The sequence below is a fragment of the Balearica regulorum genome, chromosome 9 (genome assembly GCF_011004875.1).
Source record: "Balearica regulorum gibbericeps isolate bBalReg1 chromosome 9, bBalReg1.pri, whole genome shotgun sequence".
Classification (NCBI taxonomy): domain Eukaryota; kingdom Metazoa; phylum Chordata; class Aves; order Gruiformes; family Gruidae; genus Balearica; species Balearica regulorum.
The window spans coordinates 1223401-1247031 of record NC_046192.1 but is presented as its reverse complement, the minus strand read 5'-3'; the positions used below and the strand labels follow the sequence as shown (position 1 = coordinate 1247031).

The following is a 23631-nucleotide window of genomic DNA, read 5'->3' as shown; positions in this document are numbered from 1 at the left end:
CTCCTTGTAGGGCCGTAAGGAACCCAGCCCCAGGGCAGAGCCCCAGAGACACCGTGCAGGCGGAGGGGATAGCGACGGGTACGCGTACCACCTCCCCACCACCTCACAGAGGAAGGCTTTCAACAGCCACAGGGACGATTAAGTATCTCCTGTAAGGACAACCAACCACAGATTGCTCGCTCTCTTTGGAGAATCTCCTCCGACTCCGACAGAATAAGCTCATCAGTTTGAAAGCAAAGACTGATGCCCCCCCAGACAGATAAACCACCTCCTCAGCCTGCCCAGGGGAGCAGGTCTGCAGACAAGGGGCAGCACAGCGAACGCTGATCACACCCAGAGGGGCTGTCCCCAAAGCCACCAGCTCTCCCCCAGAGCTGATATCTCGACAGTATCTCGACCACGGTATCTCGACCATCACTTCCACAGCAGTACGCTGCAACACCACCTGGAAAAACCCCTATCAGCCTTAAATTGATCCCAGCACCCAACAGCCTGCGTTCACCACGCTGCGCAGAGAAGCTTCGCTTTGTCTTTGAGAAGCCTAGGGAGTTACCCCAAGGAGAGATCTCCCGCTTCGGTATAAGCGGGACTGCGCTTGCTCATCTCGCTGCTGAATGACATCCCGACTGCCCCTTCAGGGCTTTGTGACAATCGCTTAGAGGATTTTGTGCTCTGATACTCATCTTGGTTAGAGACTTCTTCCTCGTAGATGGTAAGTAAGTGAGCTAAAAACCACATTGATACATCAAACTTATCTTCAATTAAAAAAAAAGACCAAATCACTCTATTTCATTACCAAGTAGAGTTTCATTCCAGTAAGGCTCTTTATATAATTTATATATTTATTTTAATAAAAAGAAATAAATACTTCTCTTTTCACATTAGATAACTCCCTGGAGACAGAGAAAAACAAAGCAATGAAACCAACCCCAACTACAGGGGCTTCACTATGGATTTGTTACAAATCAAAAGATGGTAAAAGGTTGTTGGTTTTTTTTTTTATGGTCATCACAAATCCAGTTTCAGGAATCAAGTAGATTGTAGATATTCCAGAAATAAAACAAAACTCTCTTTGAGAAAACAGCAGCTAAGCACGTTGTCCTTGGGAAGATGAGTTGAGCTACCACAACTGTTACCAGGTGAGAGTCCCATTTGCCTGTAACGTGGGCTGCGAGGTCCGAGCATCCATCGCAACGACAGAGGTTCAACAGCATTTGTTTTTAACCGTCCCCTTGGCAAGGTCACAGCAATCTTTCTGGTTTGCACTTAAGGTGCATTAGCTAATTTCAAAGAGAGTTACTGTCTCCACAATTTGGGGGGGGGAGAACAAAACCAACTTAACCGCTACTTCATAACCTAAAGAGGAAAATTTGTGTGGCTGCTGTTTTTTCAAATAAGATATTAGAAAACTAAAATAAGAGTTAGTCACCCTGAGGTGATCACAGTGTTACTCCAATAGTGCATGTCTCACAGCAGCTGCTGATGGATTATTTCCCACACCATCTTCCTGCGGAAGTAAGGCATGTGATTCTGAAAAGAAAAGAAAAATCTATTACCTAGGAAGTCACGGCAGAAAATACGCATAAACACCCACTTAATTCCTTAATTCAGTGAGGAAGCAGATACGAGACGTAAGGATGGAAAACACAGCTCTGCCCTGCTGAGGCTGCTCTGAAGTTCCAACTCCAGCAAGTTTGCAGCAAAAGAGGGGTACAAAACCTCAGCCCCTGCCCCAGACACAATGACCAGCTGCTGCGTAACTTCCCTGGCTCTTTTATCTGCTCGAAAAAGTCTAGAGCTGTTTAGAACCTTCGCTCACCTGTGTAAAGGTTATCGGTTTGTCCCTGGAGATACAATCTGCGTATTTGCACATGAAAACCCCGCAGTCACTTCCATTCAGTTGCTGAGGGATTTCCTAATGAACACAAAGAAGATGGAGAATTTTCCTCTATCTTAAAAGCAGCACACACCACTCATACCAACCCGATGCTAACCTACACTCATGCACCTACTCACAATAATCCATTTACCACTCCCGCGCCCAAGGAACAGACCCAATTAACCGCACATCATCCCTCCCCTCTGCTTCCTTTCCTTGGAGGTTACTATCCAAATTCTTGGCAGGCTGATAAGGCGTCTTGAGGTTTGCACAGTGTCATGTTTGTTAAACCAAGTCTTTAGATACTGCTTTTTACTATTAACTCCTGGAGAAACATCGGCTCGTGCCTCTGCTTTGTCAGGATTTGTGCTCCAAACAAGAATAATTATTCGAAACCCAAACCTGATTTTTGAAGCCTACATTCTCTGAGAACAGCTAAACAGATTCTTAAATTTAACTTGTGAAACGGGGGCAAAGCCTGAATTGGAAAAAAAAAAAAGTATCGAGCCAGCGAGGAGAGGCCCTGCTTAGAGATTTCATCTCAGCATGGTTTCTCGATCCACTCGCAGCCTGAGGTGGAACCGTAAGAAGATGAGATGCTTATGGCCGTTCTCTAAAGGCTTGGACTTATTAGAAAGTGTTTAAGGCCTTCGTGACAAGGAGTTACAGTTCACATTTCGAATCCAAGTAGTGCTCACATACATGTGGCTCCATGCTGCGAAGAGTCCACTCCAAAAAAGTCAGCTCCAGATTTCTTTTTTCCCGGCTTTCTTCTTGCAGATATTGGCTGTTTAAAACAAAACAAAAAAAATCATTCTTTATCTCTGTAATTTAGGCCAATAAAAAGAGAGCTGCTGAAGGATCACAGGAAGATGAATGGCAGGACAGTAAAATGTCAGAGGATCCTCACAGCAGCTCATTTAAGGCATTTGGAGGAAAAATCCAAATCTTAAATTTACAAAGAAAGCGAGAGGCTGCAAGCTAATGGTTACTGGTCAGGAACGAGACCAACAATTCCAACAGAGACTTCCACAAAAGTATAAGCTCATTGCTTAGTAGAGGTCAGAAAACCCCAAATCACACATTATCAGAGGAGGAACAGAAAAACCAAGCAAGGAACCATAATGCCATAATTCCACCGTGCGCCTTGACCCCACATACTGGGTGCACCTCTGGAAGAACAAATAAAAAAGCTTTTGGGCTGAGGAAGTTTCCAGGCCAAGGGTTTTCCCAGGAAAAGCTTGGTACAAGACATCTGTCTTGAGTGAGAACGTGGGAAATACAAATAACACACAGTAAGGACACGAGGGTGGCCTGCTGGGGCAAGCTGGAGAGAAATATGGGGGCTTTGTTTAAAACACTGCACAGAAGAGGCGTAGACAGACGGAGCATGTTACGTAGCTCACTACAGTAAAAAGGGTGAACATTACACGTGTGTGGGGGGAAAAGGTCTTAAAACAAGAAAAGGATAAAAGAGCTAAGCAATAAAAAGTGTATGAGACCCCAGGTGGAGGGGACGATGTCAGACTAGATAAGCAGTCAATTTCACACAACTTGCAGCAGGCAAATCAAAGATTTCTGTTTTGTTATCTACAAGAAATGTGAAAACTTGCAGTCGTGTTACAGGGACAAAAATAAAAAAAACCCTTCTCATAATTCACAACATAAAAGCAGCGACTGAGCAGTTACTTACAACAAAATTTCACAAATCTTGTTGCCTTTTTGTCCCATCGAGTCAAAGTATTTGATAGTCTTCTTTGTGACATCTATGACCTGTTATTAAAAGGTGACTGTTAGACAAAGCACACTCCAAAACCTAGATGACTTTTCTTGCTAGTTTTTTTCCTCCCCATCCAATTCTAAATAAAGAGCCAGTTTGACTCACCACTAGTGCCCAGTGGACTCTCAAGTGAATGGGCACTAAGATGAGGTCCTGCTTGAAGAGATCTACGCCTCTGGTCCATCTTCTTACTGCTTTGTAGCCCCCAGAAACGAGTTTGGGATAAAAGAAAGTACTAAAAGCATAGACTGCTGGATATCCCTCCTTCTTATTTCTTTCCACCAGAAGAGCCATGTAGAAATTAATGACCTATACCATAAAGAGTAAAATAAGATGTAAAATAAGACTCTAGCTTACCAAATGAAAAATACAGCAACGTATCTTTGCTGGCCACCCTTACGTACGCAGCTGAGAGAACTCCAGCCTCAGCTGTCAGAATTCTCCATACCCTTCTCAGCTGGTTTGCTCTGAGAATTTTGCACTTGGTTTGATAAAGACACCTGCCACCCACTCCAATAACCTGCAATAACTCCTGGAAGCTGCATGATACAAGTAGTAAAGGAACTTCTAGAAACACTAGACCCTTAAGTACCTACAATAAGAACTGTACAGAGATTTCTAGGCTCTGCAGTAAAGGTCATCAAATAATTTTGAAAAGACTTTGGTACACAGTGAAGGGGTAGTTTTAAATAAATGCTGAATTTAAAAAAAAAAAAAACAAACTGTGCCGCAGCAGGTTTTACCTCATCATTTAGCCAGCAAAGGTTCATTAGCGTTTGGATGTCCTCACGAGTGACCTTGAGTTTGAAGGCACTGCTCATGATCTCGTCTGGCTCACCTTCGCCAAACGCAGCAGTGACCTCTCTCTCCATGGCCTGAAACGAACAATTAAATGAGGAAGGACTCATGAAACGGAGCATTGAGCACACTAACGAACAGAAGTACAGCAAACACCTTCCCCACACGATGCTGCAGCCCTCGCAATGCTGAGGTTTAACCCAACCACAGTAGGCATTCTCCATGCCAAGGCAGCTAAGTCAGAAGCCGGAAAGAATTTGAAGGCGAGGGACTTCAAAAGGGAACTGAAGTTAACAGCAAACAGGGAAACTGAGGCAGTTCCACTGGAGTCAGGCAATCAGGAGTCCAGGTTGTGCATGCAACTGGTTCTGATACGGATGTTTCCATCTGAGTCTGCTTAAGGAATGCAAATAAACCACTAGGTCTGTCAGTATAAAATACTCTGATCTGCAATAGCATCTCCTTGGCAGAATCTGGGCTAGCAAAGTAAGAAAAACACCTGCTTTTCCTTGTACTGAGCATCACCCCGCAGACTTCGTAAACTCTGGATTTGCTAGCCCTTTCCAAGTCAATCCTCAATGGGCAAAAAAGGAGGTGCTCCATTACGTCAGCACAACCGCAACTCCGAAGAATAAAACCAGCCAAAATTCACACAAATAGGGGAAAGAAACTTGAACTCCCACTCCCTGTTGAATAGCGGAACTAAGTTAACTCCCGTGATCACTGTTATGTGCAGCACAACCATGTCCCGTGCGCATACATGACTCTGCGAGATCCTGCTCAGGTCCTCCACAAGTGATGCAACACCGTGGATCAGCAAAAGCTTGATTTTCAGGTTCTATCGCCATAGTAGGACCGGTTAGGAGGCAGAGCCAACATAACTGTATGAATCAGGTTAGCACTGCTCTGGGAGACTGTTTAAACCTGGACTAAGTTTCGTCTTGGTTGCAGAAGCCCCACAAACCCTTAGGTTAGCACAACTGAAGGAGTGCACGTAGCACAATAAACCCTTAAAACCAGCTTTACTGCTGACCCTCGCACTGTGAAGTCACAGCAGCAGACACTCGGTAACAGGTTAATCGCAAGTTCTTAAGATTTCAAAAAGCCTTAAGAACCACCTATAACAAATGGAGTTCCTTGCAGCTGTTTCACAGCCTTCTGTTCTCATCTAACCGACTGCCAGCTACGGTACCTCTGTGAGCGGAGCAAAGTATTCTACTGGTTTTTCTGAGCTTGGGAATTTCTTTACTTCCTCATCAGTGGCAGATGACTTTCCGGAAAGAAGAGGTCCCAGATGTAATTGGATTAACATCTCTTTCGAGACTTCAGCTCCATATGGTCTCTGTTAGACAAAAGGACATTAAGCTAGGAAGCAAGCACAGATGTGTTTGCTGGGGAATAGTGCAGAAGATTTTGCGCATGGATAAAACTTGGGTTTTGTACACACATCCAACCAGCAAACTCCAAAGTTATTTTTTTATCGATGACTGCATTCCAGCTGTGCACCCAGGTAATGTTGCACTCAAAACTAAATGGAGGCAAGAGAGGCAGAAAGTTAGCTTGGCTTGGACTAGCATTAAGAAGCCCAGCAAAGCCTCCACACGTAGGTATCAAGTCGAGATCAAGATTAGTATTTCTGATTTCCAGGATTAAAATTTTATTTTTGATCTCAATCCTCACCAGAGATGAAAGTCAGAGAGACGTACTCCCTATCTCACAAAACAAGAGAAGACTAAAGATACTACAGTCCAGCTTTGCATGTCAACTAAATCTGCGCAGATTAGATTTTGAAGCTATACCCAACACATTAAAGGGGAAGAATAAAAATAGTATCGTGTAGTGCGCTCATAATAGCCCAGAAACAAAATTAATGGCAGTGAAAAACACTTTGTGATAGTGCTACTCATCAAAATAATGCTCCCACTTACTCTGGGAAAAACAACCAGGACAAATACATGCATTGTTGAGTAAGTAATGTAAGTGAAGAGTGCAAAAATTTCTGATCACAAATAGCTATATTTTCATAAAAAGTGGATTAATGAGTAACACACACTTACCCCCACAATGGCTTGTTTCACTGGTCTTCCCTGTTCATGAGAGTTTTCTGTTGGTGTGTAGCACCTGCGAGGAGGGGGAGAAAGAGAGAGAGAGCGAGCTGAGCTGTGTATCAGTGCTGTCCCGTGTAATTCACAGCAATTCGCCTTCTGGATAAGAAATGCTTTTTTAAGGCTGATTCTCACTAGAGCCTCAGTTGCGCACATGAACACGTAACAACATCGTCTCAGCTTCCAGCACCAAGACGAAAGATATTCTGAGATAAAATGAAGAGCTGGAAGCTTCGCAAACTTCCTTCCATCTACACATGCAAGACTCCTTTTATTTCTCCTTATCGGTTTCATTATTTGGAAACCAGGGAAGCAACCAGCACTTCCTCATCGAGTGCTTTGTGATCTACTTGTGATAAATTACCGCGTGCTAGGTGTTATACTGCAAGGTATAATGTGAACATCTGCAACTATACTTGCATCCAAACATAGTTCGCTTACAGAAACTAAGACCAGCACGTTGAATTAAAAATGGGAAAGCTATGGGGTCTTTACTTCCCTTCTATAGGCTAGTCAAGAGAGTGACTATCCCTGTTTGGAGAGGATTATCATTAAAACCACACAGACTCTGAAGAGCAAACAAATACACAGACATTAAAGTTGTCCATATATACGTCCCTTCCTCAAAAACAAGAATGGGCATTGTCACCAAAGATCCCCTTTGTCAGGAGGGAGACCTACAGCAGACTCTCATGGTATCCTATACTCATTCTGCTTTAAAAGCTTTCAGTTCGGCATGGTAAGACTAGATAACACAAGCCTTGTCTGATGTCAGTAGCTAAATCAGCAAAAAAAGGCAAGAAAATGTTCCTTTTATTTGAGCCCATCGTACTCTTAACAGTTATTTTATTTCCTTCTCTCCCCTCCAGCTTAGGGGCATGAGTGACAATTTAAGCACAGGAACAGTGCCGCACTAAATATAGCGCTAGTGTTTAAAGCGGGGAGAAGAAAAGGGATGGAATTAGCTAAAAACCAGGACTGCCACAACAGTATCTCTGCTCCCATCTACGCTTTCTCCTCTCTCATTTAAGGGAAGGTCACTGCAGACAGATGCGTACATCAGACTGCCGTACCAAATCTCTCCCTGTAGCTGCACTTACTGCACCCAAAACCCCAATTCCCTCAACACCCCAACGCCATCTGAACTCGCAATCCTGCCTGCTCAGCCAGTCAGCACAGACGAGTCCACTCTCAAACAGACAGACAACCCAACTGCATGCTTCCTTTTTGGTCTCATACTCCTGCCTCATCCCCACCAGGCTTTACAATTCTCTAGTCCTTACGTTTAGGATCCTAGCTGCACAATGAAAGAAATGAAATGTCAGCTCATGAATGGTTTGGCAGAAAGACAGAAGCAAAAAATGGATTCTGCAAATCCAAGGACAACTTGGTACAGCCACCACTCTCGCCCTCACTAGATTCCTTCCCACAGCAAAGGACCCAGAAAACACCACACCAGCACAACCCAGTTCGTCACACGCACGGCTCTCGCACGGGAGCTGCACTGGAGATGCAACTGGCTTGCGAGCAATTCCAGAGCCACAAGCTAGCAACTCCTCTTCCACAGCACTGAGACAATAAGTATCATTTGTCTTCTGGACACCACTGGAGGCTAAGACACATGCACACAGAACCACAAGAAACAAGAATCACGATTAAAAGAGACTCTACCTGATCGCATCACTTCTCTGAGACTGCTGTGGGCTGCAAACATCTACACATTTGATACCTGCACAGAAAAGCAGGAACATGAAAACAAGAAGTCAGCTTTCAATTACAATCAGATGTACATAGCTCTTGGGTTCTGGGTGATAAATACAAAATAACTTAATGATGACTGTATTGTTAGGAGGTTTGAACCCTGGCAAACATGTAAAAAGAAGTATTGATGAAAAATTACTTAAGTAAAGAACAGAGGAAAAAAAAGACTGGGACGGTCTTCATACCCATGAACACATGGTATGATAACAATTAGCTTACTTGGTTTCAAAGCTCTGCTATCACAGAAATAATCATGAATAAAATTAAAAAGGGATTAAAGAGTAACAAGTAACCACAAGTCTGAGTTAAGTAACGGGCATCTAAGGGCGTGTAGTAATGTATCACCCTCCACTAGTACAACCAACCAGATACTACGACGTTCTCCTGTAGAGTGCAGCTACGAACGTACAGTACTGTCTCTCAAGTACAATTCTAAACAAACTTTCCCTTCAACAAAAACCTTACAGAGCCATTTTAGCCAATAACTACCTATCATCTGGGGGGTGGGGGTGGTTATTCCCCCTCTTTCCCCCTCCCCTTTCTTTCCAGAGACAACTTATTTCATTCTAAGAGCTGACGTAAGCTATACTAGCGTAAACACGCTGGATGATTTAGATTTCCTTATAGGTAGATACATATTAATAATACACTAGCACTGACAAAACTTTTTAGCATAATCTATACCTTCGAGACTTAAGGAAATGCCCTGTTTTGATTTGAAGTCTACCTACAAAGTGGAACAGATACGAACCATGGGGATACTCACTGGTCCTTAGTGCCATACACGGAAAGGCATCTCCATATTTTTGTTCTTCCAGGTGACTCACAGTCATCACTGGTTCCTTGGCAGAGGCTTGAACACTTTGGTGCAGCAAAAAAAAAACAACAGAGAAGAATCGCAATTTTTATACGTATGGCATTTGTTATCGGTGCTTATCAATTCACTAGAAAGGAGACAGTTTATTCCTACACAACTGCCTACATTAGAGTTGGAAGCCATAGTTAAAGTGATAGAAAGCTGTTTAATCCCTTGACAGAAACATCCTGGCTCCTGCACTGGTTTCACGACAAAATGCAAAGGGCATTTCCATGAGGAGGCAGGTCACATTCAGAAGCTTGGCTACTTTCAACTCGGGCATATTGAAGATAGGGAGTCAAATTTTCTGGCTCCAGAATTTCAAAAGAGACTAATCAATCATGAAATTTAATTCCTTTACCTTTTCGCCAGCAAATCAGTGGCTTTTTGTTTTTTTCTTTAAAAGGAAAAAGTACTCTTTGCGCATCCTACAAATATCTGGATTAATCTTTATTTTACGGGACAAGACAGGATTTGTTACAACCATCCTTGACCAACTCTCTCCAATCTATTTATTAAAGATTACGCTGACACTGAGAACGCAACGTCCACAACACACATACTTCTGGGACCATTTTACTTCAGACCTGCTCTACTCTGGCCTCAGTGACTACACCCTCGTTAGCAGTTGGAGCACATTAGACACATTCCACAGGAACACTCTCTGGTTTAGCTTCATCTGAAAGGAATCTGTTTCACATGCTCCAGGTCTGCTCGGAGATATGAGCCAAACCACAACAATCAATGACTGGGAGATGAGATGCCAAAAGCAGAGTCTTAACCCACCCTAAAATGCACCTAAAATTACATGAGACACTGTTTTCCATATCATTTTCATGCGCCAGAATGTTTAAACATGATACGCTGTTCTGAAGTCAGGCGTTTACATGTTTTCTAGCTGTGAACCACTGAGCGGAGATTGGGATTGTTCTCAGCCCTGGTAACAACCCACGTTTCACAGCATTTAAAGGAAACTGCAAGAAAGCGTGGCATTTTCTACCATCTTACTGTGTACAAAGGCACGCTGGAACCTCGGCACCATCTTGGCATCACTATTTTACAAGAATTAGGTGACTTCGGCACAGCTTTGAAGTGTAACTAGTCCGCTAAGATAATAGCTTCTATTATTTTTGTGTTTTTTACTTGTGTCGTTAACTTCGTGCAATCTCTTGACGCAGTTATATCAAATATACTCATCACTGGTAATATGTGAATCAGAACTACACACAAGTTCCCCTCTGCAGGTCGCTTTAGGAACTGGAATTCTACACACAAGTGGGATTTTATCAGCTCAGTGTTCCCCAAAGAGAAAACTTCCTATAATTTGTGCAAGGACTGGGGGAGGTAGAAAGGAATGGAGAAAATTCTGGCACTCCCTGTGTTTAAGTTTCACATTCTCAGATATAACAGGATTCTTGAGCAAGGAAAAAACTCATCAATTGCAAACAAGAGGAAGCGAAATTCTTTTTAACAGTGCTACAGAATAACCAGTGCTGTGGATTTTTATACTAGAAGTTACGCCGCCAGCACTAGAACTAGATACTACCTTTCTTAGCACAGAGACAAGAAAGGAGTATCAGAAACATACCCCTGTCAACAACGGAATCTTCACGTTTAGAACATACATTCAGAGAATATGCATGCTTCATTGCGGGGAGCTGAAGGGCAGTGTTGGTCTTTTAAAAATTAGTTTGCCCCAACATCTGCCCTGGGACACTGTGCAGAACCCTGTGAGTAGGAAAGATTAATTCCGCCCCACTTGCACGTACAACGGCTACAAAGTTACCACCAAAAAATTAATGGTTATTTTCCCTGTAATTACTTGCAGAAGCTTGTCGGCTGCGGATTAGAGCGGCTTCTAGGATATTTTCCCTTTACCAGTTCCAAGAGCTGCTTGTATTTCTCCTTTTCTCCTTGCTGAACACCCTAGCAGAATGGAGGAAGAAAATAAAAGAGATTAGAACCTGTGTATGAAGCAAACATTTGTAATCTGGATATAGCGCGGACTGCACAGGCTGTTCCCAAAATACCGGCACATTATTTAAGTTTACTTTAGCAGGATTTCCCACAACTTCATTTTGTGTTAGCCCTGCTCTAGGAACTTGTGTCCCACTAGAAACCTCAAAATTCCTTCTGCAACTGTTTCCTCTGATGGGGGCCTCTTCTGTTCAGCTGTGGTCTGCACCTCTTGCGTAAGAACTCAGGCTAATACGCATTCCTGTCGATATACATAATGATTGGGTGCTGCGAGTCCCCAGGGTATCTTAATCATACTCCACAGCTTGCCATGGCCTGCTTCTCCAGTACTTCGGTCTAAGTTCTTCTCCCATGTAAGCTCGGTTTATCAGGAATTTTCCAATAATTGCTTCAGATAGTGGAAGGAAAGGACAGGGAAAGACCTCTAAGATAGTCCTCTAAGGAAGGATTACCAGCAACTGAGTGGGTTTTTGCCTACATTATCCTTTTAAAGTCGCTACCTAAAGAGCACAGTTGCGCTAGGTTAAGGACAAATAGTGAAATAACTCTGCAACAAAGACACGCTTAGTGACAAGGCAGTACAGCTCCACTTACACGTGGAAACTGGCTGGAGGGTCCTGCCTCAGTACACCATTTCTGTGAAAATGGTTTAAAATTCAATCTTCTGGCAACAAAGCACTACTCTGTTCCAAGACCTGATGCATGTAAAGGCAAATAAAATGATACACGCTGATTTTCCAGAAGCATTCCTTCAACTTCGTTAACTACACCCACTATGCTGTTACAAACTGCCACCTCAGCATTTACATACAGTTTCGTTACAACTGCTAATTTGTTTCATTTACAAAAGGCACCTTTCTCACCCAGCGTACCTCTTCAGCAGTACAGAAGAGCCTCCCTATTTTGCTGACTTCGGAAGTGGTGGATTCTGGCAGAGCGTGCTCCTTAATGGGTGGCCTTGGTGTTAAGATGCTGTCTGGAGCAAGTTTCACGTGGTGTTTGCCATTCCTGCTTATGCTAAAAACAACGACGGCAAAAGAAATAGTATCAAGAGAACATTCAAGCTACCAACACTACCAACTATTTTGTAAAGCGTGTGCCCTGATGATGATGGAGACAGACACGAGATGTATATGACTCTCAGACCTGCTGTCTTCAACTGGCTAATGGCAAAGTACGGAGAAGTAAAAGTGAAAATCAGAACAACTGTCTTGAATACAGCCTGTTGTTTGATCTCATGTCACAACTGCACTCGGAGGCACACATTATGTCCATGGCAGTCCAAGAGTTGATACCAAAGATTAAAGAACCATGCAGGTGTGTTATTCATACCACCCAACCCTCAGCTCTTCTAAAAGCTAATGCGCTGGCACCAAGGTGTAGCTGCTGCTTTCCTCACAGAATCATTCCAGCAGAGACCTCAGGAGATCGTCTGGTCCAAAGCCCTGTTCAAGCAGGGTTGCCCACATAAGCATCCCCCAAACAATAATTCAAATCAAAAGCAATGTAAAGGCCAGTCCTTCTATGAAATCAGGAACTATTTTATGCTGAACATCATGCAAGTTGTTTTGAGAGAAGGCTGTTGGGTTTTTTACTTTTGCTTTTTTACAACCACAACTTTTTTCCTGTCAAAATAATTATTTAGGACCTTTTCATAGGCATTCCTGGTCTCAGCCTCTTCTTAAGTTCCACACTTCCTCCTACCACAAGATCTTCAATCTTATCTAATCTCCTGAGTCTATGAAGTATCTCGATTTAAAGAAAAAGTTTAAAACTGGTTGGGGGGGGGGGGGGGGGGGGGGAAGCAGCTGGAGAGCTCCTTAGGATAGCAGCCTGGAATACCTTGGAAAAATATTGCTATGTGGACACAAATACAAATTTTAGGCAACACAGAGGAAGTTCAAGAATGAAAGTGAAAGCCAGCAAATCTTTCAGAGAAGAAGTCAAAGAAAACAGAAGGGGTTTTACCTCAGACAAGGAATTGCCTTGTGAGAATGGGATAGTGTTTCCTTATTCAAGCAAGTATTGGTTCCACAAGGCATTGTATCTATGAGAGAAGAGCATAAGCCATCAGTAACTATAAAAAGAAACTGAAGAGTTTTATGAGTTTACAGTAAAGAGTTTCACCAAAGATAAATTTTCATTTTCTCTCTTACATCGTAATATTACTTGTGCTATGTTACTTTAGGATATTTTCAGATTTTCATATCGGCAGCTACAGAAAGTTGTGCACACAAAGTATTGCCAGCCTAAACGTGAAATAAAAAAAATGGTTCTCAGGATCTAATACCTAAAATTAGCATTTAAAACAATTTACTTCTGGCAAGCTAACAGCGGACATATCAGAGCTGAAGAACTACATCCAAGACAGGTCTTGTGCTGAGATGACAAGATATACACCTGGCCCCAACCCAGAAGCAATGCAAGGAAGAAACAGGGTTCACACTCAAGTATTCCGAGATGTTACCTAGATATTACGCCTGCAATAATCTGTACGTAAGCCTAGGGGTAGAGTTGCACGGTACACAAGGTAGGGTGAAAAAGAAAAGAGTTCATGACTTGATGTCAGCCTTACCAATTTCTAGCATTTCTTCTTCTAGCGTAGAACCTGTTGGTCTTCTAGATGAAGGGTCAGAAGAAGTGGACTGAGTCTTAAATAAAAATTAACAGAAAAAAGTACCAATGTGAGTTTAACCTGAATGCAAATCCAAGCAAATATAAACTTCCTGAAATTTAATCAGCTCTATTATGACTTGGGGACCATGATTTGCAGGTTCAGGTGCAGCAGAATGCAAATCTTTGCAGTATCTCTGACAAGTACACTTTCATTTTTTAACACGGGCTCTCATACGTGCAGTGATTAAAACAATAAAAGCTTATCACTGAGTTCTCCTCAGTCAGTTCCTAAACATTCCAAAGTGTGATAGCTTAGCCCTTGAAAGATATATTTTGTACAAACAAGAGTTAATGACTCTCTCGGGAATGAATAATAGAGCAGGACAGTTTCTTATTCATCTTACCCTATGGAGCAATAAGAAAAATAACACTACACCTTTGAACCACACTAGGGAGTCAAGCAGTTCATGACTCATTTTTACAGAGCCAAAGTCCTACAGGAATCCTCTCCTGGACTGGTGGATAACGAACCTAGCAGAAAGAGCTTTATCCAGAGGAGGTATGCGATTTTTCTCACAAGGTAATATATTCGGGCTCCTTGACTACAAGCTTGAGGAAAAGATTAGCGGTTTACAAACGCACCTAAACTATAGACTTGAACAATTGTAAAGTATCCAGAAGACAACAAACATTTAGCTCCCTCCTCAGCTGCAACTGCTAGAGCAGAGTATGCAAACCAGCGTAAGGCAAACCCAGCGCACAAGAGCTGTTGCCGTCAATGGGAAAGAAGAACCTATGGCTGTCCAGGCTCAGAGTGGGCCCAGCCTCAAGATGCATTAGGGAGAGCCGCTTCCTCTTTCATCCTGCACCTTTCTACCTACTTTCAAAATCTTTGCTAACCTCTTCTGTAGTCTCTGCGATTGGAGCGGCATTGCTGACTGAAGCCTTCTGGCGTTCACTTGCTGCCTTGGCTGGCAATTTCACCACAGCAGAAACTTCTTCAACTTTCTTTTTACATTCAGAAAAATCTACAAAACAAAGACAGGCCATATAAGAGCATGATTTAAAAGGGGATTACGATTTCTATCTGCATTAAAGCCCATCTCCTTAATCCCACCTAAAGCAGAGTAACTCATTTCAAGTTACACACCCTTCCGCCAACAGCGGCCGGTGGCAATATCTGTATTAGTTGGCTCACTGCACAGTCCTTCAGAGCCGGAGCTCAAAGACTCACCCGTGAGTCTGCCAGCCAGATCTGCACAAACACCCCGCTTTTGGGAACATTCCCTGTTTCCAGAGAAGCAGCACAGGGGCAACTTATCCTCCTCACCCCCTCCACAGCTGCGTGTACTCTTGCAGTTTATTACGTGTCGCTCTTGTCTAGTTGAGAGAAGCTGTTTGTGGAGGTCTAGAAACCAAAGTTACCCAAGCCTGTTCTTTTCAGCAGTAAAGCAGAGACATGGAACCCCTCTGCCAGTATTTCCAAACATCAACAAGCCAGGGCTGTCCAATAAGGGGCTGTGTTAGAGATTAAATCATCTTAGACAACAGCATTCGTTTGAAGATAAAGAGAACGATGTTTTAGCAGACGAGGGCATAGATGGTACCATGTTCTTCGAAGCAGATCTGGCCTACTTACTAAGATGTAGGAATTGTTCCTACCAAGAGCTGGTCATGTTGCTAAAAGGAGAAGGGATAGGGGAGCAAGATATAAATTTGGCGTATTTTTCAATTGTTTTACGCTCTTAAGCCTAAAAAGCACACTAACACTTCAGCAGCCCCTGCCATTAAATAAGGGGCAGCATCGTTCGCCAAGCAGTAACTAGGAAGCTCCACATCTCCCTGTAGAACTTGTGCTAGGAAATGTCGTACAGCCGAAAGAACATCATTTCTCCCTCTTTGTGAGTAAAGATGGAAAAGGGGAAATGACCATCTCAAATCACGACCAATGCAGCTGGCATCCAGAGGCACCAACACGTCTGCAGGCAGCTGCATAATTTTACCCTTAAATACTTTGTGGAGCGGGTATCAGAAAGCCTCACTGAAGACAGCAGGTCTCCATCCCGCTGTTCACTCCTATGCCTAGCCTCTGCTGCATCTCCATCCTTCTTCACTCATCCTTTCTCTATCTTTTCCAAATCCACAGGCCAAAATTTTCAGATTCAGACTAATCTGACTCTTCTGGTTTCAATTCAGCCTTTCCCCCCCCGCCCCATCTCACAGCGATACCATTTTTCTTTGCCTGCCATCAGTCTAAAGTTACCTTCCTTCACATCCCAGGTTCTAAGCGATTTCTCTTTAGACATACAGATATTTGGAACTGACAGGCAGATTGCAAACGGAGATAGGAGGAAGAACACAGCTTGGATTTAAAATACTCTTTCTGCTGACATGCACAGGCTCACCACCAGAGAGACCTGGGATATGTCCTGCTGGCAGTAAAAGTCTTGTGCCCTGCCACAATCAACACCGATGACATCATATATAGGGCTAGGCCCTGCGATACACCCTCCAACCACTGGCTACACAAGACGGCCAGAAAGAAAGAATGGCTTGAAAAGCCACAGTTTCATTAAGAATGCTGAAGTACAAAAGCCAGAGTTTTCTAAGGTACATGAAACCTAAGAAAAATCAGGGATATTAAATACTTCTGTAAGGTGCAATACCTGTTTTTTTCTTTTTTTTTTCACTTTGGTCAGGATCTTCCACAGGTGGCTGAGTGCTGAGGAAAGAACACAGAGAACAGCGATTTGCAACCACGGGTAAGCTTCTAACAGGCCGACTTCCCTTCACGGGACCCAAACTTCCAAATTTTCATATCCCAAAGGTCTCCCCCCTCCAAGCACCCCTAGGATGATCTCAGACACACACAGCCACTGCGGAGCATCTCTCATCAACACTCTCCACCTCTCCCAATCAACGGAGCGCTAATTATCCCACTACGGCATATCAGGCCTTGTTTTCTTGTTCTGTTAATGCTTCTTAATGTTTTACATTTGTTCCCAGCACCACAAAATTGCTTCAGTTTACATGTTAAGTCTTCCTATTTCCTCAAGGAAAAAACATACCAGAGATTACTAAGTTCGTAAGTCACTACACAGAGTTGCAGAGCAACGAAAGTCTAAGTAGGACAGGAAATAAAGGTGGGAAAGCAACTCGTGCATACACCCACTTAAATAACTTACTGCTACATCAGCGCTCCTGAACTAGTTCTTGAAATAATTTTTAGTTGCACCCTTTCTTACTAAGCGTAAGTCCAAGTATTGTATCAGTTGATGCAATGATAAAGTCTAGGAAACATTTTTGCTTTGGGAACAGAGCACAAAGGTTGTTCCTAACTTTTTTTTTCCCCCCTATTTGCCTCCAGAAATGCCGTGCCAGATGGCAAGGATGCATCGAGGAACTCTTTGGTCTTTCTTACACAAAATAATTTCTTTTAAACTGTTATGGCCCTGAACCCTGCTAGTATCATCGCTTCTGGACTATCTTTTGTATCAGGAGCACAGAGAGTAGCGGATATCCTTAACGGCACCTTTCATACACTACACAGATTATTTACTATGCTATTAAAGTCAGGTGGAAAATATTGGGGGGTAGCTGTTAAATGCAAATCTGTTGCTATAAAAATGCATTCTTACTCAGCATATTCGATATTTCAGAAGGTAAAACTGAAGGCGGCGAAATGTTTGTATCCTCCTGTTCAATTTTTAGCAAGAGCTAACTCATTCTGAGCTTGTCTTTGGTGAAAGTCTTCCAGCTTCCGCAGGGATAAAACACCATTCAACCTCCTCCAGGCTACATTCTGAGACAAGGACAGTTTAAATACCTGACTGCGGTTACAGTAACCGTTTCTGAACAAAATGACTCTTTCTCCAGCTGCAGCAGAGCACCCAACGCCTGAGAGCGTTGTTTTGTCCTTTTTTTACTTTACCAACCACTAGGAGGTTTAGATTTTACTTTGATCGCAAGAAAAGCTGAATTGTCTCTTGGTAATTCAGAAATAAAATAGGAAATGTTTGCTCTTCTGAAGCAGGCATGGCCAGGGAACACGGATGGGCAAAAGGCAAGGAAAAAAAAAAAACCAATCTATGCTTAGCTACCTCTGTCTCCAAAGGGAACACACAACCCTGGGAGAAGGTTAAACTGTGTCATTGCAACCAGGGTTTTGCCAAGGGCCTGGGAGAAACAGGTAAGCACAAAGGCTGTCGAGTAATATTTGAAACACGCTGAAATGGGCCAGAAAATAAAGGCAATCTGAGACTGTTCTCCATGTAAATATGTGTTCGTGTCCTTCTCCACTCTCTGGAGGAGACAGCACCTACTTATGCCCTGGATTTTACTCGCCTCCTTAGCAATGACAGGGAAAAAATAAGGTATTAGGAAAACTCAGTAACTCTGCATACACCCATATTTCAAAACTTCCTCCCTGACCAGTGTTGAGGACAGTTCATTAAGATTTATAATTTAGATTTGTAAAAAATTCAAGTTTTCACAGGTTAACCCCCCCCCCAATAAAGTCGCACACTGTGCTTCAGTGGTGCAATACAAGACTGTACACAACGATTATCTACTTTCCCCACCAGTTTCACCACCCACACCCATGATTTTTCACCTTTCTACTATGGAAAACCTCAAGTGGCAGAAATAACAACCACCCTGTGGTTTAGATTTCCTCGAAAAGACTCACACAGGGGACCTGGGAACATCTCTGCTGGGAACATCTTTGCTGTTTGAAAACTTCAGCTTCTGAAGCCACCTAATGCAGTTTCACCCGCACTGCTCCGCGGGTCATTCCCAACGATCTCTTAGCAAAACCGGGTCTCCTGGTCAGACCGTGCCGCGACTGCCCGCAGCGTCTGCAAAGGCGCGTTCAGTTTGGGATTGTGCTCTGCACGGCAGCTGTGAACAACTACTTGTGCAACAAGGGGCTCTTTCCAGAAGACGTTCACTTTTCCCATTCGCTCTGGAACATGAGACACTAAGCGCAGCCTCCTGGAACAACAGTTTCTCCCAGAGGGAACAACCAGACTCCCCAAAAGGTGGTACGTAATCCATGTGTTCCCTCTCTTCAGAGACACAGAAGCAACAGGCACGGAGATGGCTTAACCATCTGTCACCGGGAGCTATGGGGCACCAGCAATGGTTAGCGCCTGGGAAGGCATCCCCCTTTCTTCCAGCCCACATACATACCATATCCCTATGCCATGACTTTCCTCCATCTAATATATCCCCTTACATCTATACACTGTTCTCTGCTCCTTCAACACACATACTCCAAATCTCCACCCCTTTTCTTCTTTTCAACCCCCCACTGCCCAGATGGAAAGCGAACAAGGGGGTGGGTTTGCCAACGGACTTATTGGGAACATCTGGAACCCACAATCATCTGAGCATCACACGTGAACAACCGTGACCGTGGGCACCGCACCACGGCCAGCCACACGGGCCGAGAGCCGGGCCAGAAGGAGGGGTGCAGCCGTGCCCAAGTGGGAAAGGGCGGTGGATGGCACGGATCTCCTGGGGCCCACCACGAGCCCCACAGCCCCGGGGAAGGGAGGGGGCTCAGGGCGGGCAGAGGGGCCGAGCCCAGCCCCGGGGCGGGCAGCCGGAGCGAGGGGAACCCCAGGGCGAGACAGCACAGTGCACCCGAGCTCACGACACAACAGAGCGACTAACACCGCTCCCGCCCTCGGCTCAAACGCCTTAGGCCGAGGAGAGACGGCTGAGGCGCCGGGCGGGTTCCCGCTCCGGGCGGACAGGCCCCGGGGGTCCCGCAGGCCGCACCCCGGGAGGCCGCGGGAGACTAGTTGATGGGGCGAGGCCCTCGGACGGCCGTGAGGCGGCGGGGCGGCTCGCTGACCTGGGGGGCGGCCTCTTGCGCGGCGGCGGGGCCGGGGGCGGCGCGGGGCGGCGGGCGGCGGGGAGGAAGGCGCGGAGGACCCCCAGCAGCCATTGGTACATAGGCCCCGGCCACCCGCGGCGGAAGTGCGCCCATCCCGCGCGACGCCGGCGGCGCCCGCCCCACCCGCTCGCGCGTGGGACCGCCCTCCCATTGGTTCTCGTCGCCGTCCGTCTGGGAAGCGTTCGCCGCCGCTAAGAAGAAGGGCGGTTGGGGGCGGGGCGATAAGCGCGCGCCTGCGCGTTACCATCTTTCCGTTACCGGTAATGGGGCGTTAACGGTCCGCCCCGCCCACGGCCGCCATCCCCCCCCGCCCCGCCCTCTTCCAGCCCTCTCCCCGCCCTCTCCCCGCCCTCTCCACTCTCCCCTCTCCCCTCCCTCTCCCCTCCCTCTCCTCGGCCTCTCCCCGCCCTCTCCCCTCCCTCTCCACTCTCCCCGCCCTCTCCCCTCTCCCCGCCCTCTCCCCGGCCTCTCCCCGCCCTCTCCCCTCTCCCCGGCCTCTCCCCTCCCTCTCCCCGGCCTCTCCCCGCCCTCTCCACTCTCCCCGCCCTCTCCCCGGCCTCTCCCCGGCTTCTCCCCGCCCTCTCCCCGCCCTCTCCCCTCTCCCCGGCCTCTCCCCGGCTTCTCCCCGCCCTCTCCCCGCCCTCTCCCCTCTCCCCTCCCAGCCCGGCCGTTTTTGCCCTCCTCCGCCTGGGCGGGCGGCTTCTCCGCGCTCAGGAAGCCCCGAGCCGAGCCCTGACAGGGAGCTCGGTACCCAGCACCCGCCCTGCCTAGACGTTGGAGGAGCTGCCGGCGGGGAGCGGCCGGTGTCCCCTCAGCGATAAACCCCTCTCGCCCCACACGGGCCAGAGAAACCTCTCCGCGTCCCCAGGTACAACGGGCAGGCCGGTCCAACCGGCGGTGCGGGCCCCTGGGTGTCCTGTCCCCTCAGGCGTTGAGGAAACGCTAATCCCGGGCTTACCCAGCCCTGTCCTGCTTAGCCGCCGGACGTTTTCCGCTCCTCCGGTTGCCAGCTCCCGCCGCAGCGGCCGGCTTGGCCATGGCCGAAGGTACGACTGGAGGGGTGGCGGGTGGGTTCGACGTTCTACCATTGTGATTCCAGCCGTGGTTCTGGAACGCCCAACTGCCCGCCTGAGGAAGCGAACCCCGGGGCCCCGCTTAACCGTTCGCTTTGGAACTGGCGAACGAATTTCCCTTTTGAACCGACTCCTTGGGTTTGGCCGCTGCTTAGAGCCATCCCGCCTCCTGCCCCGCTAGTCAGAGCTGCAGGGAAGGGCCGATGGTGTCTGGGTTCGTTAAAAGGACCGCAGGGCCCGGGGGCCGGTGGGAGCAGCCCGGCAGAGGGCACGGCAGCCCCGCGCAGGACCTGCGCCTTGCCCGGCCGAGCCCACCGGGTGATGTCCTACAGACTAGAGAAGGAAGGAAGGATGGTCTTTTGGGGAAGGTGGGCATGGCACACACGTCGTGCTGAGGCTTCTCTCTCCTACCCTGGGACCCCCCCCCCCAGCCCAAGCGCCGGCCTGGGGCTGCGGGGTTGCTCCGACAGGCGCATCCTCCCCCAGCTCCCTCCTTCACCATGAGGTGTAACCACCGCAGAAGTCTTAGGGTTCAGAAAAAAAATAGGAGAAATCTTCTCAGGAGCTGTGTTTGCTATTTGAAAGAAGCTCCTGCGTGCCTCCTGATAACGCCATTTCCTTTATCCTCACCAGGACAGTGATTTTAATCCAGTTAAATGATTTTAAAACGTCTGTATGAATGACTTTGCGTGTGCTGGAAGAGTACCTGACGGTGACAGCAGCGTCAGTGCAACCGCGATGCCTGTCTGATGCCCCATGCAGCCTGAAGGTTTTGTCCTGGGAGCGTGAGGACAGCTAATGTGGAGTTACACGGTCCGATTCTTTTTTACATGGTGTACTGTATGAGGACTGTCGTGATCTCTAAAACATCAATAAACAAATACATAACGAAGTTGGAATTTCAATAAATTGATGCCACCAGACTGAGCAATCTTTCTTCTTGGAGCTGGATGTCTTGTTGCACCTTACATGAAATGCCTTTCCCCCCCCGCCCCCCACATATATTGCAAAAATTTCTTTTTTTTTTTTTTTTTTTTCCCCGCTGAAGGAAAATAAGCAATAGCTAGATGTATGAGAGGCTCTATGTTGTAACTCCTGGCATGTCTTTACAGTGCAGTTTTACATCAGTTACATTTCTCAATCCCTGGAATTTATGCAGCTGATGGTTAACTTCATGACTTAATTCTTTACTATGCCTTTGAGCCTCTTGCTCAGTACATCGATGCGTAATGACTCAAAACTATGACATTTGGTGCAAGTAAATCCAGAATCCTGTTACTGGCTGTGTAAATACCATGGATTACTTGTGTCCCATCTCCGATCCGATAGTGAATGTGGATGATTTCAGAATCTGGGCTCGTTAATTGTGCATTACCCAAAGTCTCTCCCTTTAGAACAGCTTTGCTGTGAAAGCAATGTAGTTCACATACCTGGATCCTAAAGCGGCGTGTTTCAAATTAGTGGGATAACAAAGTAATTCCACCGAATAATTAATTTTGAGGATGGAGGAGTGATTGGTGATTTTAGGTATACACCCAATTTTAGGTATATAAAGCATAATACACTTAATTTGTCATTTAAATCCTTTATTTTACACGTGTTGAGGATGGTGTCTCTGGGCGCTGCGCCCTGCAAAAGCTGCCACTGCCTGTGCTTTCACTTACTGCCTCCAAACAGGGGCTTGGCCTGCGGGTTTGGAGCTCGGCGCTCCCAAACCAGCGCCGCGAGTCTTGGCAGCGCGCGTTTGCCGACGCTTTCGCATCGTACGCTCGCTAATCTTTGTGATTCTTTGCCTTGGGTACCGTCCCACTAAATATGATTCAATTTGTCAACATAGCTGCCCTATGACTCGTGGGTGTTCAGCCGGTCAGCCCATTCTGTACAGTCACTCTCTATCAAGCGGGATCGCATACGACAGCAGAAGCGGTTGGAAAAAATAGCTTATATTTCACCCCGGATAGCTGTGAGGCTGAATTTTGCTCGTTCTTTTCCACTGCCCCAGTTGAGCGAGGTTACGCGTTACAATGCAGTGCCTGTAGTTAAGGTGCATTTATAATACTGGTTCACATCGGTTGCATTTTTCATTCCCTATAATTTACATAGCTGAAGGTTAAGTTCACGGCTTCGCTGTGTATTATCCCTTTCAGTTTCCTGCTTGGGACAGGAATAGCTCTAAGCGCATCTCGGTGTTTACGGCGCATCGTAGCCGATGAGGCGCGCTTCACCCAAGTGCCCGCATCTCCGGCGTGCCTGGCTGGGTACCCGCGTGCATGTGGGGACGTGGTGGGAGCGGAGGTGATTTTCCTCTGAGGATCTTGTGGCTTGTCCCTGCTTTGCACCCTAACGCAGGCACTCCGGGAGGCGGACTCCATCCCTTACTCAGGGTGTAAAATTGCAGAGGATGAACTCAGCTCCCAGCTGAGCTGAATTCATGCCTGTCTTCTCGCCCGCCCGCCAACACCTCGCAGAAATTCCTCCTTCCCCGTGGGCCGTGGTGGTGTCGTTTGTCGCTCGGCTCGGAGGGGACACCGCTGTCTCCACCACTGTGGACCGGGAAGGACTCTGAGCGCAGGGCAGGGGTCCCTCAGCTTCCCGTTGCCGTGGCAGCGGTTTGCATGGAGGTGGCATGTCATGTCCCCGAACCCCAGCTGCGTAACTGCGCTGTCTGGTCCGCAGCCGATCTCGGCTCTCCGCCATCCTCGTCCTGGGGTGACACAGCTCACAGCGGGGCAGGAGTCACGCTGCGAGATGCCACGCTCCCACCCAAGCCCAGAGAGCCCGCAGCCCCCGGGCTCATGCGTTCCAGGCTGGTGGTGTGGTGGCCGTAGGACCTTCTCACCCCCATCCTGCTGTGTCTTCAGGGCAGGTGGTTAACATTGCCTTG

The 23631-nt window shown here is 46.5% G+C and overlaps 1 protein-coding gene and 1 long non-coding RNA gene across 5 annotated transcripts; one reads left to right on the top strand and one right to left on the bottom strand.

Moving 5' to 3' along the window:
- Positions 1-821: 821 nt before the first annotated feature.
- On the bottom strand, positions 822-19774 carry SENP2 (SUMO specific peptidase 2). 4 transcript variants are annotated; one of them, XM_075760730.1, is made up of 17 exons: positions 19633-19774; positions 16439-16494; positions 14673-14800; positions 13732-13807; positions 13125-13203; positions 12029-12173; positions 11002-11105; positions 9075-9184; positions 8234-8291; positions 6515-6578; positions 5650-5799; positions 4403-4534; positions 3765-3968; positions 3573-3652; positions 2582-2666; positions 1820-1915; positions 822-1530 (listed from the first exon to the last, which is right to left on the bottom strand). In XM_075760730.1, the coding sequence occupies exons 1-17, from the start codon at positions 19731-19733 to the stop codon at positions 1468-1470; spliced, it is 1731 nt and encodes a 576-aa protein (XP_075616845.1). In that variant the 5' UTR covers positions 19734-19774; the 3' UTR covers positions 822-1467. The 4 variants fall into 4 exon arrangements, with proteins under 4 accessions (XP_075616845.1, XP_075616842.1, XP_075616843.1 ...); XM_075760727.1 differs by having other exon boundaries at positions 9090-9184; positions 19633-19752; XM_075760728.1 differs by lacking the exon at positions 5650-5799 and having other exon boundaries at positions 19633-19752.
- A 526-nt stretch (positions 19775-20300) lies between these two features.
- Positions 20301-21670, top strand: LOC142602881 (uncharacterized). Its single transcript, XR_012836694.1, has 2 exons — positions 20301-20720; positions 21381-21670. It is a non-coding gene; the product is annotated as an uncharacterized LOC142602881 (long non-coding RNA).
- Positions 21671-23631: the final 1961 nt, after the last annotated feature.